Here is a 20,439-nt window from a genome sequence, read left to right as displayed (position 1 = left end):
CTGACTACATCCCTCCACAGCTCCTCGCTTCCCTTCCCACGCGTACACAGCAGAAGGACATGAACTCCCCCTCGGGGGTCAGAGCAGAGGGCTCAGGGATGGGGACATGACTCCGAACCTCAACCTGAGCATGTTCTGAACGAGGTAGGGGAGAATGTGCGTGGTCCAAAAGTGGTCTGAACACTCTTGTCAGCCGGTCCCAATTCACTCTCTACCCCTTTCCTTTGGCACGTCAATGCAGATCTATAAGATGGAAGCAATATATCTCCACCACTACACACCTATCCAGAGCCTTCAGATCTGCAAACATGGAAGGGGTAAGGATGGTTAGGGGAGAATTGGGCCCAGCTGTGAGAGTACACAAAACCTGTTGTTAGAGCGACGACAGAGAGAGAACTGCGGCTCTGTGACTACGCCTACATCCATTATTCATTAGTCAGGTGATTGGTGATTGGTTTTTATCCCATTTGGAAAATGGGGCGTCCACAGCCAGAGGAAAAGCCACTTTAACGTTCATATGTTGATGGGTAAAAAACTAAAGCTCTGAAAAAAAGACACCTATTTAAAATAGCTACTGTACTTGATACTTTTCCAAGGGGATTTTCCTGCTCCAAATTATGAGTCACGTTATGACACACTTAGTAAATGACACCTTTAGTAATATGACACATTACTAAATATTACGAGACATGATGATGAAATGTTACAGTGACACAACTCTACATTGACTCGTTTTAGAGCCTAATAAAGTCGGTTATAAAGACTAGCCTTGTGAATATTTCACCGCCAGTCTGTTCTCTTGCCTCAGGGGCTATTCCAGTTTAGAAGCTCCGTATTCATTATAGGACAACTTCCTCTTGCATTGCATTGTGGGAAGACTCCCAACAGAGCTGTGTGGATCACCAAAGAGAGACATGTCCTTTCTACAGCAGGAAAGAAATGGCTCCTTCAATGAGGCGTCGATGAAAGAGAAACCCCATCTGTTTAAAAAGTGAACAGGTTCGGGGTGGAAAACAGGCACCCGACACATGTCATGATTAGAGATTCGTTGAATTTTGATCAATGATGACTAATACTTTCAGCATGTTCTGATATTTTAGGCTACTCCGTGTTTCTCATGTAGCAGTATGTTATATCCCTATTCTACAACTGCCAAGCACAACGATATAGACCAAATAAATAGTGAAATCCAACGGTTCTAACGACACGTGACAGCATGTTTCGGGCTATTTCTGTCGGATGTCAAAGGACAGTACAGTTAAGAGGATCACATGTGAAAAGTGACCTCCATCAAACTTCTCTGCCATATCCAGAGAACCTTTCCCACCTGACCCTGATCTGGTCTGCATCCTATAGCCAAGTTCTTACCCTGGTCCGGCATTAATATGAAGGACGCTAGGCGACAAGGTCCGTCCGTACCTGCTCACGCATAATTAAGTGTAATTAAGTGTACAGCTTTTAAATCCCCCCTCAGCACTCGTCTACGACACTCCTATAATTTGATAAATACTTTATCCCAGCAGTGATCCCTAACCCTGTGCACTTACTGTAGCCTTCGCTCTTTAGCTGTCGGCCTCCCTGCCTGCCTGTATCCCTGCCTGCCTGTCTCTCTGCCTGCCTGTCCCCCTTCCTGCCTGCCTGTCCACCCCCATCAGCCAGTGTACTGTTATGGGAAATCTGGGATAAACCTAGCCAGCTGTGCAGGGGACTCCCATCATACACTTATGCACACATTAATATACAACCGTACACAGAGAACTAGCTCTATGCAGTCAGGCACATGTAAATGGCATATAACCAGCTAGCACATTTGGTTTCTTGGAAGTTGTGGGAATGTACGTTTTTGGTTTCTCATTGATTCTGGGAACGAAGCCATACTTTTCCTGACCGGTAAAACTGAGAACATTCAGCCTCTCCTGGGAACATACATTTTTACATTGCAGGGAGTTTCTGATAACAACTTGCTATGGTTACCTGAACGTTTTCGTGGAAGGTTTTATTAATTCATTTGCTTAGGCATTAATCATTCAAACATTTATTGTTGATTCTGGCACAGCATCAGTGAGATTTGAACATATGATCTTCTGCTCTCTATCCATGGAATTAGTCCACTGAGCCGCCAGGATGGAGCTAGAATGCCATGTTATTTTTTTCAACTCAAAGCTGTTCATTTTAGTTTATTCAAACAGGCCCTGTTTCAAAGGAAACAAGCACTCATTAAGATCAGATGTGGCCAATTAGTGGGTGCGGCCAACACACCTGAAAATACTTAACAAGACAGAGGATAGAGAGTTTTGCTAACGCTGAGAATAGAATGTACATCTTTTTAAATCATATTTTTTGGACGTTACTAATGTTTTCTTGCAGTTTTTAAAGGAACGTTTTCTTAATGTTCTGAGAACATGACTTTAAATAGAACCATGAGGAAACCTGCAGAAAACATTATGCTAAAGTACTAAAATCCCAACAAAGAACATTGTTTCTTAGCATTCTTGGAACAATTTGAGAAACCTGCAGGAAACGTTATACTGAAATTCACACCTAAGAAACATATGGTTCTCAGAACATTATGTGCTAGCTGGGTATCCTGCACCATTCCCAGAAACATCGTGGGGAGGTTGTATGCAAAATAACCATAGGACAACCACACTCCAAAAGGAACACCTACGTGAAAATGCTGTTCATTGACTACAGCTCAGTGTTCAACACCATAGTGCATTCCAAGCTCGTCAATAAGATAAGGACCCTATTATTAAACACCTCCCTCTGCAATTGGATACTGGACTTTGACGGGCGGCCCATCCGCAATGCTGAACCTCAACACAGGGGCCCCGCAGGGGTGCGTGCTGAGTCTCCTCCTGTACTCCCTTGTTCACCCACGACTGCGTGGGTCGCACACAACTCCAACAACATCATTAAGTTTGCTGATGACACGACGGGGTGGTAGGCCTGATCACCGAGGACAATTACACAGCGTATACGGAGGAGGTCAGAAACCTGCCTGGCAGTGTGGTGCCAGAACAACAACATTTCCCTCAACGTCAGCAAGACAAAGGAGCTAATCGTGGACTACAGGAAATGGAGGGCCGAGCACACAAATCTACATGTACATACTAGAGGTCGACCGGTTATGATTTTTCAACGCCGATACCGATTAATAGGCCGATTTTTATATACATATTTGTAATGATGACAGTTACAACAATACTGAATGAACAATGAACACTTTTAATATAATACATCAATAAAATCTATTTAGTCTCAAATAAATAATGAACCATGTTCAATTTGGTTTAAATAATGCAAAAACAAAGTGTTGGAGAAGAAAGTAAAAGTGCAATATGTGCCATGTAAAAAAGCTAACGTTTAAGTTCCTTACTCAGAACATGAGAACATATGAAAGCTGGTGGTTCCTTTTAACAAAAATAAAAAAAATAAAAAACATGAGTCTTCAATATTCCCAGGTAAGAAGTTTTAGGTTGTAGTTATTATAGGACTATTTCTCTCTATACCATTTGTATTTCATATACCTTTGACTATTGGATGCTCTAATAGGTACTTTAGTTTTGCCAGCCTAATCTCGGGAGTTGATGGGCTTGAAGTCATAAAAGTCGTAAAAGAGCTGCTGGCAAACGCAGTAAAGTGCTGTTTGAATGAATGCTTACGAGCCCGCTGCTGCCTACCACCGCTCAGTCAGACTGCTCTATCAAATCATAGACCTAATAACACACAGAAATACGAGCCTTAGGTCATTAATATAGTCAAATCCAGAAACTAGCATTTAGAGAGAAAAAAAAACGGAGCGTTTATTCTTTCAGTGAAATACGGAACCGTTCCGTATTTTATCTAACGGGTGGCATCCATCCATAAGTCTAAATATTGCTGTTACATTGCACAACCTTCAATGTTATGTCATAAAATTCTGGCAAATTAGTTTGCAACGAGCCAGGCGGCCCAAACTGCTGCATATACCCCGACTCTGCATGCAATGAAACGCAAGAGAAGCGACACAATTTCCCTAGTTTAATATTGCCTGCTAACATGAATTTCTTTTAACTAAATATGCAGGTTTAAAAATATATACTTCTGTGTATTGATTTTAAGAAAGGCATTGATGTTTATGGTTAGGTACATTTGTGCAACGAATGTGCTTTTTTCGCAAATGCGCTTTTGTTAAATCATCCTGTGTTTGGCGAAGTTGGCTATCTTTGTTAGGAAGAAATAGTCTTCACACAGTTCGCAACGAGCCAGGTGGCCCAAACTGCTGCATATACCCTGACTCTGTTGCACAGAACACAAGAGAAGTGGCACAATTTCCCTAGTTTAAAGAAATTCATGTTAGCAGGCAATATTAACTAAATATGCAGGTTTAAAAATATATACTTGTGTATTGATTTTAAGAAAGGTGTAGATGATTATGGTTAGGTACACATTGGTGCATTCGCTTTTTTCGCGAATGCGCTTGTTAAATCACCTGTTTGGCGAAGTAGGCTGTGATTCAATGATAAATTAACAGGCACCGCATCGATTATATGCAACACAGGACAAGCTAGATAAACTAGTAATATCATCAACCATGTGATTATGTTAAGATGGACCGTTTTTTATAAGATACGTTTAATGCTAGCTATCACCTTACATTGGCTCCTTGCTGCAATCGCATAACAGGCAGTCAGCCTGCCACACAGTCTCCTCGTGGAGTGCAATGTAATCGGCCCTGATCGGTGTCCAAAAATGACGATTACCAATTGTTATGAAAACTTGATATTGGCCCTAATTAAAATCGGCCATTCCGATTAATCGGTCGACCTCCAGTACATACTGTATTACCTCAATCAAGTTCCAAGTTTTAATGTCAAGTGCACAAGTGCAGTGAAATGCCTTTCTTGCTAATTTAATCAAACACCAACTACCTCGTACCCAAGTACACTGTCTCTGTACCGGTACTCCTTGTATGTAGCATAGCATCGTTATTGTGCTATTTTATTTTATTATTATTGTGTTTTTTGCTATATTTGTGTATCTATTACTTTTATTCTATCAATTTTCATACTTTTTAACTGCATTGTTGGGTAAGGGCTCGTAAGTAAGCATTTCACGGTATTGTCTACAACTTGTTGTATTCGGCACGTGACAAATAAATGTAGATAACTTTATTTATTTTTTACACACACACACACAGTATCATTCCTATGGTGAAACCAGAGGGGTAAGAGTGTGGTCTACCCTTGTCCCTCAATCCTCAAGGTAAAGATTACGGTCCTCTGCTCTGAGACATTACATGAAAGTACGGCTCCATGCATTGTTTGCAGCGGTGTCGCATTAATTCACCAAAATTTAAGTCTGAGTCTCCAGCCAAAGGGTCTGGTACAGTCTGAATCGGGGTGGCAAAGGGCTTATGTAACAGACTTAGCTAATGCCCTTTCCATTGCCCCTGTCATGTGATTATGGCCATTCACATGGTCAAATTAAGCATTTACATTTCCACCAATGTCTTCTTCAGGTCAGTCAGTGGAGGGAGGTTTTCATACCTCACTGGTAAGGATGGACACTGGCCCAATGTAAAGTCCAGTCCATTTCTTACAGATGCCAATGGAATCAAAGATGGACTCCACAGCAGAGATTGGCCAGAGAGCCCCCTGTCCTTTCTTAGTGGTGGTTATTTCAACATGATGTTACATTGCGAATACAGATACAAGTGAACCAAAGTCATGAGAGAATGGTTTTACAAACAATTAGGGAATAACACACAGTCTCATGAAGCCCATTTCCATAGAATAGATTTCCATTCAATGTTTCCATTAATACACCATAGTCCTCTTTTGTCTTTTGCTCCATTTCACTCTCTTTGTAGTCACTGGGCAGAATCACATTGGCTGTCTCTCTTTATGATCCTGGACGTATTGATGTCATCGTTAACGATGACGAGAGTTAAATCGGGCACACTGAGATTTATGGGATGTGAGTGGAGCGAGCAGATTGGGCATTAGTAGGCGATGGAAGAGGGCCAAAGAGACTGGCAGGAGGTTGGCACGGCTGGCATTGCGTTGGAACAATGCATGCTGCTCCAACCTGTCACTCAGTGCTATTCGTATACCCACATACAGAGCATACTGTAGACAAAATTAACACACAGCATAAACACACTAATGTGCACACAGACACGTACAAAAGGACTAAAACATACATAATTTAATTCACACAGCCTAAGGAGCTGCATGTGGATACTCCCACTAAAATACATCTTATGCATGCATGCATGAATGCACACACACACACTCCCCAGGTGGAGGCTGACAGCGTGTGTGTGTGTGTGTCAGAGAGAGCAAGAGAGAAATTGTTCAAGGCCTTGGAGGTTAATTAAGATAGTGGAGATGAGAAAGAGATGACAGTGAATGGGTGAGAGAGGGATGTAGCAGACTGACTGAAAGAGCGATGGGATATGAAAGAGAGGGCGACAGAGTGAGACATTAGGAGAGACTGGGTCAAATAAATGAACAGAGAAAAAGAAAGGGGAAGATGGGGGGAGAGAGAGAATCGCCATGTAGCCAGCAGCATGAAAATCCTGCCAAGTGAAGGCGTCACTGTACACTCAGAAAAAATGGTTCTGAACGGGTTCTTTGGCTGTCCCCATAGGGGAACCCTTTTTGGTTCCAGGTAGAACCCTTCTAGATAGCACCTTTTTGTAATGAGAGACCTGCCTATTACAGCCATGATATGAGAGAGATACCAAGCCAACACACAAAGAACTAGGAAACCTGCTCACTCCTCCTTCGCCCCTTCTCACTCCCACCTCCACCTCCCCCCACGTCTATCAAACAACAGGTCTCCTGAAGGGGAGGGACCTTTAGATACACAGGGCCTCAGCTGGACCTTTCCTGAACCTTCTGAGAACGGAACGACTGTGTGTGTGAATTTCTGGGATCTTTTATTCCAGCTCATGAAACACGAGACCAAAACTTTACATGTTGCATTTATATTTTCGATCTGTGTAATTTTCACATACAAACGTTATATGTCCCAATCAAAATATGCTTTCCAAAAATAACATGGTCGTTGTGCTAGAATGTTCCTTTTGATTGCCGATATTCTGCATTTATCCGAGTGCCATCAGGTTTCATGTGTCCATGTAAACAGGATTATTAGGGAAATTGTTCTTCTTCCAAAGCATGCAAACGTTTTAAATCAAACTATTTTATTAATCTGACATTCCACAATAATTGCATTATTGCATTATTATGTGCATGTAACAGCACTCAATGTAACCAGGGAATTTCACACACACCACCTACATCCACTTATGCTGCAGTTGGATACATTGCATTGAGAATCTTTACACAGAGGTTCAGTACAGTAGAGGGTTTAGCACAAGGGAGCATAGCGCTGCGAGTGTTCTGCCTGCGTTAAGCTTGAACGGTAAGTGAGGAAATGTTCTACGACTCATATATTAAAACGGAACCCATCAGCGCTCCACTGTTACGCCCCATCGCCGTGGTGGTGATGATGTAATCCCTCACGGTTGTGATCTGAAGATGTGGACGGCAACGCAGCGGAGAGTTACGTAAGGGAGAACATACTACCCCTGCCCCCTCCCTCCTTTCCTGTGTGATACAGGGAGAATAGGAGGTTTATGCCTGGCTAAGTCAGTCTGACATCATCGAGAGAAAGAGAAGGAGAGAAAGGGAGGGGGAGACGTAGGTGAACTGACCGAGCGGAAAATGGTGACAGAGAGTGAGCGGAAGAGGAGGGAATAGGAAAGGCCAAAGGAGAGAGAAAGAGGAGAGAGAATAACTATCCTGTTTCATACAATAGGGTCAGAGACCAGTCCCTGTACTGAGGCACCACAGGTCCAAATAGTAGGGATATAGCCTATAATAATTTAAACTCTCTCGCTCTCACAGCCTCTACTATATTGGAGTACAATATAGCCCAACTGAAACCCCACCTAGCCTCCTCAAGGGGTTTGGCAGAAATACAGGGAGGGATGCCAACTGGGTGTTCGAAATCACAGCCAATGTGAGCGGTTGAGTTTGTCTTCGGCCTGAAAGGCGGGCGTGGCAGATGTCAGCAGAGATGTTTTATAGGCTACATTGTAAGGGACTTTGATGTCAGGTCACATCTTTGGTCAGATTACATTATGAATTTTGACGGATGCGTCAACTGAGGTGTTAGGCCTGCGAGAATGCTTTGGTTCGATCCCTCGAGGCCGCCTGGTTGCCCGAATCTACAGCTGTTACTGTGCAACTGATGTTGTTGGATCCCCAATGGAGGCGAGGCACTTACAACACACAAGCTTCTTACTTGACATGGCAGAGCTTCAACTGCTTGCCCTACTCACTCTAAATCTCTTCCTATCTTAGGGATGCTGAGGATTATGGTGCAACGTCCACAGTTGTAGAATATACTCCAGCTGTAGATCGTGAAGACATTGCCAGCCACACAGCCCCTTCCCTCACTGTGAATGCCATCCACAGCCATACCCCTAACCAATCCATAGGATATCAGGTGACATTCATTTCGTAGAGATGAGCTACATATCCTGTAGAAGGTTAGTTCTGCAAGTGTCATGTAAGATGATTCACCACAGGAGAACTTCCTAAGGAGATGTTTTACAGTATTGGGGAAGCTACTCTTAAAATATGGTTTACCAAGCTACCAGTTACTTCACACGGAAGTTAAACGACACTAAAGCTACCGGTAAGATAAAAGTATAGTTGACTTAACTAAAGTTACTTTGAAATTGTAGTTCACTACCGCCAAACTACTTTTTTGATCAATTATAATATCTAAATCTGAAATGTCATAGACTAGAAGTTGCCAGAACAGACCACTGTGGAGTCGGATGTTAACATCCTGTGTGATTTGGCCTATTAAACACAAAAACTGTGTTTTAGGTGAGAATTAGGCATGTCTGATGCTGAAAAAGGAAGGATGTTAATAGCCTACTTCACCCATTTTCTTTTTTTCTTGCAAAAACAGTAGTGTGCAGCTCCTGTAGTTAGCTACACTTCTATATACATGGCAAAACAGCAATTAACTACTGAAAACACTGTCAAGATTTGACTACCACCAAGCTGCTGCAAAATCTACATGTATAGTTCACTACTCCCAAACATTGATGTTATAGTGTTAGTTATTAGGTCAACGTAGGCTATTTGTTGGCTATGGCAAGCCTTATGACATGTAGCATGTATGCCTACTAAATGTAAATCGCCATGTAAAACATATTCAAATGTAACCACATCTGAACAACGCATTGAATGGATGGGGGATGGGGAGAGCCTTGGTGTATGTTGTACACTGTTTGGGAAAAGAAAGGTGCTATCTACAACATAGGTGTTATTCGGCTGTCCCCATAAGAGAACCCTTTGAAGAACCCTTGTTGGTTCCAAGTATAACCCTTTTGGTTAATTGGTTCCAAATAAGTGCATTTTGGGTTCCGTGTAGAACCCTTTCCACGGAGGGTTCTGCAAGGAACCCAAAATGGTTCTAACTGGAACCAAAAGGGGTTTTACCTGGAACCAAAAAGGGTTCTCCTATGTGGACAGCCTAAGAACCCGTTTGAAACCCTTTTTTTTAAGAGTGTAGGGTTATATGGCTAGAAACAGGAGGATGGATGGATGGGGTGGAAGGGTAAAGAAGCAGCCCTGAGGACACCGTTTTAGCTGCTACATAGCACTGGCCTCTAAGAACTGATTTAGGATCAGATTTGTGCATTCAACTCCTGACCTCAGCCACAGGGAGGTAATAGAACCAGCTGCTATTAGATTTAGTAGGCTGTAGCGCCAAGGGATAGTCTGTATCAAAATGATTGATTGAAATAGTGATTGTAAAATAGTGTAGCCTAATTGAGGTGATGGACAATGTTGCCTGTTATCTGATTGACGAGAGGTAATGACTGGGCAAGGGTGTTATTTTGCCCCAGTAACCTATATCACAAACAAATGTAGTCCCTATACACATTCCTATACATTGGGCAAATTGAGTCGGCCCCACCCCCTGCTTTGTAGCTGGACAAAGGTAACGACAACCCAACATATAGCGGAAACAATATTGTGCCTTGCGCATAGCCTACTATTTATAATTTGTCATTCCATGACCAATGGTGGTCGAAAGCTGCCGTTTTTACGAGAGTTATCATGTGAAATGAGAGGACCGAGCTCGGTATGTGTCAAGTGGAAAGGGACCCCAGTTTATGTGTCGCTGATCCCTTATTCCTAGATAGATGTTTTTTTTATGTAATTTTTTTAATCAACGCTCGCCAACATACGGGCGCCCTGCGCTGCATCCTCTTATACTCGAACAAAAGAACCACATCCTAATTTATCTATTCCATAAACCAAAGACAACAATGACAGTCACATTGACGACCACGTCTATGGCAAAATCCCTTTGTGAAACGGCTATTTCGCAATGATGAGATCCAATCTCGGCAGCAGTGGTCCATGCACCTGACCATTAGCCCACACCATTACGCGCACCTGAGACAAAAAATATATATATACAAAAGGAGACAATACAATGGAGACAACCCCGCCTTTGATGTGCCACACGAGTCATTTATCATTTTCACATGATTGAAAAACAGGGTAATGGTGATTCTACATGGCTGCAGCAAAGCAAGGCACATTGGCATTAACTCTGCTCCATAAAACCGAGTGCGCGCCTTCAGCCCTCTGTCTTGGTCAAGCAAAACATGTCCAAATAGAAATCAACGTTGATGCGACACACACACACAAAATAATGTCATTTAATATTCTTTGTCATTTGCAAAAGGCTCATAACAAAACACATGCCAGAGCAAGCCACCGTGCAGGAGAAAACAGCGCTTTTGTGTCACGTGAAGCGAAGCAATCGCAAGTAGGTGAAATCGCGCAGTAGTCTAACAGTACGGTTGAAACGCGCAAAAACGCTCCGTATCACAACAACGACCATTCCGTACCTTTGCTTTCTTCCCTCTCCTCTTGGGTTTCCTCTGTGGTAGACTCCATGACTGGCTTCGTCCCATCCATTTGGAACGTTTTCCTTTGAATACTTTTTCTCCCTGGCTTTTGAATTCTGACTTTGCTCTCTCTCTCTCTCTCTCTCTCTCTCTCCCTCCCTCCCTCCCTCTCTCTCTCTCTCTCTCTCTCCCTCACCCTCTCTCTCCCTCACCCTCTCTCTCTCCCTCACCCTCTCTCTCTCTCACCCTCGCTCTCTCACTTGCAAGCTTAGCTCCTCTGTATACACTAGGCTACAAGATTCAAAGGTCTTGTCCGATTTTGCACAGATTAGTGCTCCCTAAACGATGCCAGCTAACGCTTTAGCCGTATGTCACTTGCAATCCCAATTTGGCGATGAAAACGTCGATCATGGCAGATTTTTTGAGCGCCCATTCTATTTGATAGTATATCACGTGACCCATCCCTGCCTCCAGGCACATAGCATCCCTACACTTCTGGAAAAAAGGGTTCCAACAGGGTTCTTCAGCTGTCCCCATAGGGTAAACCATTTTTGGGGGGTTATTCCAGGTAGAACCCTCTTTGGTTCCAGGTAGAAACATTTTGGGGTCCAGGAACCAAAAAGGGTTCTTCAAAGGGTTCTCCGGACAGAAGAAGAACCCTTTAAGGTTCTATATAGCACTTTTGTTTCTAAGGGTGTACAGCTATATGACACAGGCGAGAGAAAGAAAACAAGCAAGAGAAAGAGAGAGAAAAGGAGAGAGAGATACAGATAGTGAGGTGGTCACCCCTCCAGGGTTATAGGTTACTGCACCGCAGGCTGTATCTGTTAGCACACACATGCACCAGTGTGCAAACTCACAGCACTGACACACAAAAATACACACACGTCAACGCTCACATATGCACTTGCACTAACGCACAGCAGCTACCACACAAAAACACACCGCCCACTCTCCATCTGGTGACTAGAGGGCTAGAAAGAGAGAGAGTGGGTGATCTACAGGGAGTATGAGAGAGAGAGAGAGAGAGAAGAGGAGAGAGGGAGAAGAGGAGATACAGAGAGAGAGAAAATAATGCAGAATAGTCTAGGCTTTATTTGATCTGTAGTATAGGCCTACAGTTTGGGGGGGTTGGGGGGGGGGGGGGGTTACAGACTTTCCCATCCTAACAAAATATTTGATATTTCATGCTGGACAAAGAATTACAGAGAAAAAACATATTCATAATTAATTTGAATTAATTTGCTGTGTACTATTGTTCAGCTCGTTTTCTAATAATACACACATCCTCAAACAAAGGGACGCCATCTGCCCCGAATCCTCTTAAATAAGGTATTAATTCTGATGCACGTGGCCTAATGCAGCTCAAATGCTTGGTGTCTAGCTGGACAAAGCCTAGTGCTCTGTCTGTTGTAGCAGAGCCACACAACTGTCCAGGAAAGGGGCTTTCAGAGCACACACAGGTGTTTTACAGAATGGCATCAGGAGTCCGACTCTGATGGTGGAAAGATCTTCATATGGAGGCTCAGGCTGGCTCTCTGAGCTGAGCACTGGGCAGTGCAGTTTAACCCTACAGCTAGGCTCCTGAAGGTTGAATATCGTCACACACACACACACACACACACACACACACACATCCTCCACCCCCACCTCCCACACACACTATCCAATCGTCATAGAGGGGGAGCAAACCGCAAACCTCCTGGGTGAACCTCAAGGTCCATTTCCCCCACATCCAATAATCCCTTATGCTGGGTCACAGATTAAGCACTTGTCCAGAAGATGAGATGCAGTGGGCCCTGGCACTCTCTCCTTCCGCACACATATAATACACACACACACACACACACACACACACACACACACACACACACACACACACACACACACATAATACACACACACATATACTACACACACACACACACTACACACACTGAGGTTCGGATCCAATCTGTTCCAATTTAGGAGATATAACAAGTCAAGCCAATACTGTATATCCTCTCTGGAAATCTCCTGCAGAATCAGACATTGGGCTTTGGTCAAGTAGAGTGGCTATCAGCCCCAATCATAGAATCCTTGACCATAGTGTCATACCAAAAACAGCTGTTCTAGTTATTAGATTTCTATGGTTAGTCCGTGGTTGGGAGGGACATTGGGGAATGGGGGGGATTTAATATCCCTGTATATTCATCCTCTGAATCCATATGACTGCATCCTGTATACTGGCTGTGAATTACCCACTAAGGACTAACAAATGCGGTCTAGACAGGCCAAGAACTAACTCTCTCTCGTTTTAGTGTGGCCCTCTGACACACTCTGGTCAAGGCCACCCTGATCACTAGTCTTTGCTGGCTCATTCTATGTCCCAGAATTCCTCTCTCTATTAAAGTCCAAAAACTGCACTGAACCAAAGATGTCAGCCACATGGCTACCCTTTAAAAATAACTCAACAATGGAACACTGCCTTTAATTCCTCAGAGGAAATGACTACTTACTTTCTTATGACCACAAAATAATAATAATTTAAAAAACTATGAATATGAATTCAGGAGCGGGACCGGGACCCCTCTCCTTCCTCATTACTGTGGAATAGAGAGAAACTAGAGCCACAATGGGTCGTCTCTCTCCCAGTAATGAGGCCATTACGGCTCCATTATGCCCTCCGATGTAGAGTTAATGGGGAGAAAGGAACAGTCTGGCCTCCCTTTGATGTCCCTGGAAACAACACTGCAGTTATGTCCTCCAATTCTGTCCCACTCCCAAAGCACCTCCATTTTGGAAATCGGTTTGCAAAACTTAACCAATTCGTTAAAGGATATTTATGTATATCTGACTTGGCAAACTGGATCGGTCCGATCTTTCACAAGTCAACATGTTTAATTCAAATATCGACTCAACATCAGAGAGATTATGTTAGGCCGAGGGGATGTTAATTGCTGTTGCTATGGTGACATGTCAACATGACGACAGCCATAAGCTGATTGAAATCTATGAAACTAACTATGCTATCGGTTCCTAGGACACGTCCTCCGTGTTCTCTCCGACAGCCGAAGTCAATAAATTGCAAATCTTTGAAATCCTGAGCCTAATATGGATGGCTGTAAAGAGAGTCTATATATAGTCAACCCTGTGGGTGGATGTTCTGTCTAGGCCAGAGCTGCCCAACCCTCTTCCTGGAGATCTACCGTCCTGTGGGTTTTCAGTCCAACCCTAATTTATCACACCTGATTCTACTAAGTAGCTGCTCAACAAGACCTTAACTAGCTGAATCGGATACGCTAAATTAGGGTTGGACTGAAAACCAACAGGACAGTGGATCTCCAGGAAGAGGTTTGGGCAGCCCTGGTCTAGGCCATCAGCAGTTCAACTTATGACATGGTCTGTAGACGATCTCCCCAGAGCTAGTGGATGGCCACCCAGACAGAGGCTTTAGAACAAACAGTCATGTTTTTGTTTACGCCTCAAGCTCTCTCGGTCTCCCTCCCTCTCAAGAGCTATTTAAAGCCCCCGAAGACCTGCCTCCCCTCCACCGCTTGCGGGGCTCTCCATCCATTAGAGAAAACAACAGGATTTTCTCAATGCACCAAGAACAACAAGCACACCACCCCTAGAGGCATTCTGCATGCACCTGCATCATCCCAAATGGCACCCTATTCCCTCATTAATGGTACTCTAAAAGTAGTGAGCTACTGTATATAGGGAATAGGGTGCAATTTCAGACACGCCCATGTTATTGGACAAGTTCCCATGATTCTCATGACCCCCATTAGGTCACCCTACTGCAGCCTACCGTGTTTCCTCCAATGGGCGGCCCTTGTCTGACCCCTGAACCCTCTCTGAACCGTCGTCGGAGTCTAGTGTCCTACTAACCTGGGATAGCAGCAACCCGTCCAGTGATGGTGTGTGTCTACTGCTTATCGGGTGGGGATGCAGTTTCATCAACTGATCACAAACACCAGAAACCAAATTAATACACACACACACACACACACACACACACACACACACACACACACACACACACACACACACACACACACACACACACACACACACACACACACACACAATCTGGGAGTGGGCATTAGGAGCCTCCTGCTGACGCTTTAGTCTAATCCTGGCCATTTTAATTGCCTTTGCTCCCTGTAAAAGGGAAACGTTGGCTGGGAGAAAACCAGTGGATGTTCTGATTAAGTCAACCACAGCTGGAACTAGGGGGACATGGAGGGCTGTGAAACAGCAGCGACTCCTATTCTGCTCCCCTGGTTAGACGGGGCAGAGCGGACAGAGCCGGCCACACGGGACGTAATCTGGCAGGATGACCCACTTTCCTGCCAGGCCATTCTCTGCGCGCTCTCGCCCCGCCCCTACGCTGGTGGTCGCTAAGGAGACGCCTAGCTCCCTCTCATCAGGGACTCTGAACGTGGATGCTGTAAAGAGTTAATCCTTAGTAACCAAACACACAAACATCAACGGAGTTGTAGGTTCTGGCGGCACCTTTCCCAATCCTGCCGACAACCTTGCCTGCTCATACTCACTCCCCACAGTTTTACTAGAGCAAACACCCACATACAGATCCACTCTCACACATGTACATCCATGCAAACTCTGATGGTCGCGTCTGACTTGGCTCTCAGACGCTGCCTAAATGAAAACACCCGCAACTCTAGTTTCCTCACCTTAACTCTGGCTGAACTATACTGTGTGGGCCAACAATTTCCTGAGCCAGCATCCATCCCTAGACATATAGGGATGTGAGGGGAGTTACATACGTAGGGGAGTTACATAGGGAGGGGAGGGGAGTTACATAGGGAAGGGAGGGGGGAGTTACATAGGGAAGGGAGGGGGGAGTTACATAGGGAAGGGAGGGGGGAGTTACATAGGGAAGGGAGGGGGGAGTTACATAGGGAAGGGAGGGGGGAATTACATAGGGAAGGGAGGGGGCAGTTACATAGGGAAGGGAGGGGAGTTACATAGGGAAGGGAGTGGAGTTACATAGGGAAGGGAGGGGAGTTACATAGGGAAGGGAGTTACATAGGGAAGGGAGGGGAGTTACATAGGGAAGGGAGGGGGGAGTTACATAGGGAAGGGAGGGGAGTTACATAGGGAAGGGAGTGGAGTTACATAGGGAAGGGAGTTACATAGGGAGGGGAGAGTTACATAGGGAAGGGAGGGGGGAGTTACATAGGGAAGGGAGGGGGGAGTTACATAGGGAAGGGAGGGGGGAGTTACATAGGGAAGGGAGGGGAGAGTTACATAGGGAAGGGAGGGGGGAGTTACATAGGGAAGGGAGGGGGGAGTTACATAGGGAAGGGAGTTACATAGAGAGGGGAGTTACATAGGGAAGGGAGGGGGGAGTTACATAGGGAATGGAGGGGAGAGTTACATAGGGAAGGGAGGGGAGAGTTACATAGGGAAGGGAGGGGGGAGTTACATAGGGAAGGGAGGGGAGAGTTACATAGGGAAGGGAGGGGGGAGTTACATAGGGAAGGGAGGGGAGTTACATAGGGAAGGGAGGGGGGAGTTACATAGGGAAGGGAGGGGAGTTACATAGGGAAGGGAGGGGGGAGGAAGGGAGGGGGGAGTTACATAGGGAAGGGAGGGGAGTTACATAGGGAAGGGAGGGGAGTTAAATAGGAAAGGGAGGGGAGTTAAATAGGAAAGGGAGGGGAGTTACATAGGGAAGGGAGGGGAGTTACATAGGGAAGGGAGGGGAGTTACATAGGGAAGGGAGGGGGGAGTTACATAGGGAATGGAGGGGAGAGTTACATAGGGAAGGGAGGGGGGAGTTACATAGGGAAGGGAGGGGAGAGTTACATAGGGAAGGGAGGGGGGAGTTACATAGGGAAGGGAGGGGGGAGTTACATAGGGAGGGGAGTTACATAGGGAAGGGAGGGGGGAGTTACATAGGGAAGGGAGGGGAGTTACATAGGGAAGGGAGGGGAGAGTTACATAGGGAAGGGAGTTACATAGGGAGGGGAGAGTTACATAGGGAAGGGAGGGGAGTTACATAGGGAAGGGAGGGGAGTTAAATAGGAAAGGGAGGGGAGTTACATAGGGAAGGGAGGGGAGTTACATAGGGAAGGGAGGGGAGTTACATAGGGAAGGGAGGGGGGAGTTACATAGGGAAGGGAGAGTTACATAGGGAAGGGAGGGGGGAGTTACATAGGGAAGGGAGGGGAGTTACATAGGGAAGGGAGGGGAGAGTTACATAGGGAAGGGAGTTACATAGGGAGGGGAGAGTTACATAGGGAAGGGAGGGGGGAGTTACATAGGGAAGGGAGGGGGGAGTTACATAGGGAAGGGAGGGGAGAGTTACATAGGGAAGGGAGGGGGGAGTTACATAGGGAAGGGAGGGGGGAGTTACATAGGGAAGGGAGGGGGGAGTTACATATGGAAGGGAGGGGAGTTACATAGGGAAGGGAGGGGGGAGTTACATAGGGAAGGGAGGGGGGAGTTACATAGGGAAGGGAGGGGGGAGTTACATAGGGAAGGGAGGGGAGTTACATAGGGAAGGGAGGGGAGTTACATAGGGAAGGGACGGGAGTTACATAGGGAAGGGACGGGAGTTACATAGGGAAGGGCGGGGGGAGTTACATAGGGAAGGGAGGGGGGAGTTACATAGGGAAGGGAGGGGAGTTTGAGGGTTCAAGAGACTCCAGGACAAAACACTGAGATCCCAGGAATGGAGACACATTGGGATAAAAGTGTCTGAATAACACAGGGGACAGGTCACAACTCTCCTCTCGAGAAGCAACCACTGTTTGATAAAAACAGATCATTAATGCATTTTGCTTTCCCGTCTATCTTGTGCAACATCTTCTGGTCAGAGAGCTCAAAAGCCAAGGAGCTGAGGATGGAAATCGAGGCGGCAGTCTGGGGTCTCCCAATATCTCACCGCCGTCTTTGCTGACATGCTAAACCCAGCCCTCCTACTCCACCCCCCCACTGTTTTATCTGACTAGCCCCGTAATCCCTCTGGCCCTCTGGCCCAGATACTGCAGGCAGCGCAACATGATGTCACATCACCCCCCCCCCCCCCCCCACCCCCAACATTTCATATATCCCCCAGGAAGCCAGGGTCACATGACCAGGGCCTTTGCTTCAAAACAACCCGCCCCCCACCACCCAGGATAATGTCGCACCTGCGCCTAGCCTGTCGCTCCAACGGAATCCTTTACAGTGATCACTCAGAGGCCAAAAATAAGTCATTTTGCAGGAGGTTAGTATCATCATCGTCATCGTTATGGTTCCCTTGTAGATGCAAAGAAAGATTGACACGGCTACAAATAGGCATGCTCGGCCTGTATGTGTGTGCATGTATGTGTGTGTGTGTGTGTGTGTGTGTGTGTATGTATGTACGCGCACATGAGTGTCCCCAGATCACACGTGGCAGGATTGAGACGGTGCTTTTAAGCTTCCAGCATACAAAGCTGTCGCTATGGCAACAAGTTATCTCAACAATCCATCCATCCATCTTCCCATCTCAGAGACCAGAGAAACCAATGGTTGCATGAAAGTCTCAGAAATGGCTCCTACCACGGGATTGGCTACATTAGCCAGACAGCCAATGGCGGTCATGGAGATTTCTTTACAGTGAGAAGTGGGGTAAGAGAGGAAAAAGAGAGGAGTAAGACCTCCGCTCCGGTTCTCCATTTACCCAAATATCCTACGTTAGTTTACCAAGTGTGTGTGTGTGTGTGTGTGCACATGTTCATCAAGTGTGTGTTGAAGAGGCTCTTCGCTGTTCAACTCACAATAAACAAATGGCCATTTATTTTATTTAACAATTATTTTACCAGGTAAGTTGACTGAGAACACATTCTCATTTACAGTAACAACCCGTGGAATAGTTTCTGGGGAGAGACTGGGGGATGAAGGAGCCAATTGGAGCCATCTCTGTCTGTGAAGCGCTTCATGAAGCAGTAAAGCAACCGTTTCCTAACCAACCACCGTTTCCTAACCAACCAGAGGAGAGCAAAGAGAGAGGTGAGCAAAGAGAGAGGAGAGCAAAGAGAAAGGAGAGCAAAGAAAGAGGAGCGAGATGGCTCTTATTGGAGAGGTTGGCTGACAACTAAGTGAGGTCCTCGTGGGTAGTCAGTCAGTGTCATAAATCAAACTCTTTGCTCACACTGCAAGCAGAAACAATTTCACTACGAGAATATTCCCAGTCTCTGTTGGGGCAGAGCGTAGTCTGCCATCAGACTCCATGGATACACAGTGCCGGGTCGGCGGAGAATGTCCAGAGTAAAATTAATTATTCCAAGGCCACAGCTGGGACAGAACACTTGGATTCTTTCCCATCCATTTGGGCTACAACAGGGGCCAGGACACACTGTTACCGCATTCCCTTAATTTATTAGCGTAGACAGAAAAAGCTAACATAATATAAAACAGAATACAAAAAAAAACGATTTACTATCTGTAGCCTACTACATTATTTAGACCTATTAGTTTATTGGATTATCATTTTTTGTTGTTACGTAAAGTCAGCCAAATCACAGAAAATGCTCAGCACTCATGCATTAGACAGTAGACTAGATTAGGCAAAGGAACTATGAGAGCGCAGTTCAGATGATAGAATTTATACCTGCCACCATAAAGAAAATCACTTAACATCGCCTTAATCTTGTCAATTGATCGTGCGTGTAAACTACGTCTATGTGCCCACTAAATAGAGCACTCTATCTTGCTGAAAACCATTGTTATGACATTAAAAACAAAAAAAAGACATGTATACTCAAGTTTTCCAGTTGAAGAAAAGGAAAGTATTTGGGTATTAATAATTGCACCTACCCATTTTGTTACTTTCGTAGAATTTCAGTGCTTGGCCGATGCGATGTGACAAAAAGTTATGCAAGTGGGGAACTGTTTCGTGCAGGGCGCGCGCTGGAGCACCAGTGCGCGAACGCTCTCCCCGAAATCAATGCACCCCATACCGCAGGGACGGGGGAAGGGTGAGTGACGTCGCTGCTGGGCCTTGGGCCCTTTTCAGTCAATAGAAAAGTGTACTAATGTCTGCAACAACATTGCATTCAATATATTTTGATCTATATAATAACATGCTTGATGTAGTATTTTAATTTTGTATTTAACCTTTATATAACTAGGCAAGTCAGTTAAGAACAAATTCTTATTTACAATGAGGGCCTACCCAGCCAAACCTCGGCCAATTGTGCGCTGCCCTATGGGACTCCCAATTACGGCCGGATGTGATACAGCCTGGATAGTAATGGTTTTTTTGGGGGGTTGTTTTTGTCAATACTGTTACAGTGCCTTTCTTTTTGTCAAATTGAATAAACTTGAATGGGACAAGAGAAGTAACATCAGTGTTTATGGTAGGGGAGGAAATGATCTATATAATATCACGTGACCTCTTGGCTTGGCCTCCATGGCCAGTGGGATAAGAGTGAAATGCCAGGTGACGCAAGACCTCTGCAGCTCCTACCCTACACAGAACGCCACCAACGGTTTGCTGCACCATGACCCCAATG

At 45.3% G+C, this 20,439-nt stretch overlaps 1 protein-coding gene across 4 annotated transcripts in view; it reads right to left on the bottom strand.

The window, feature by feature from the left end:
- Positions 1–19,828, bottom strand: part of LOC139373176 (neuronal membrane glycoprotein M6-b-like) — a 30,776-nt gene extending 10,948 nt beyond the window's left edge. Inside the window, exon 1 of one of the 4 annotated variants that reach the window (XM_071113346.1) lies at positions 19,742–19,828. In XM_071113346.1, coding sequence (XP_070969447.1) covers positions 19,742–19,745 — 4 coding nt within the window. In that variant the 5' untranslated portion in view covers positions 19,746–19,828. Of the gene's footprint in view, positions 1–10,942; positions 11,091–19,741 lie in introns of those variants that run through there. The other 3 variants (XM_071113345.1, XM_071113344.1, XM_071113343.1) reach the window with 3 other exon arrangements.
- Positions 19,829–20,439: the final 611 nt, after the last annotated feature.

This window comes from Oncorhynchus clarkii, chromosome 18 (genome assembly GCF_045791955.1).
Source record: "Oncorhynchus clarkii lewisi isolate Uvic-CL-2024 chromosome 18, UVic_Ocla_1.0, whole genome shotgun sequence".
NCBI classification, from domain to species: domain Eukaryota; kingdom Metazoa; phylum Chordata; class Actinopteri; order Salmoniformes; family Salmonidae; genus Oncorhynchus; species Oncorhynchus clarkii.
This window is presented reverse-complemented; position numbering and strand designations above follow the sequence as displayed.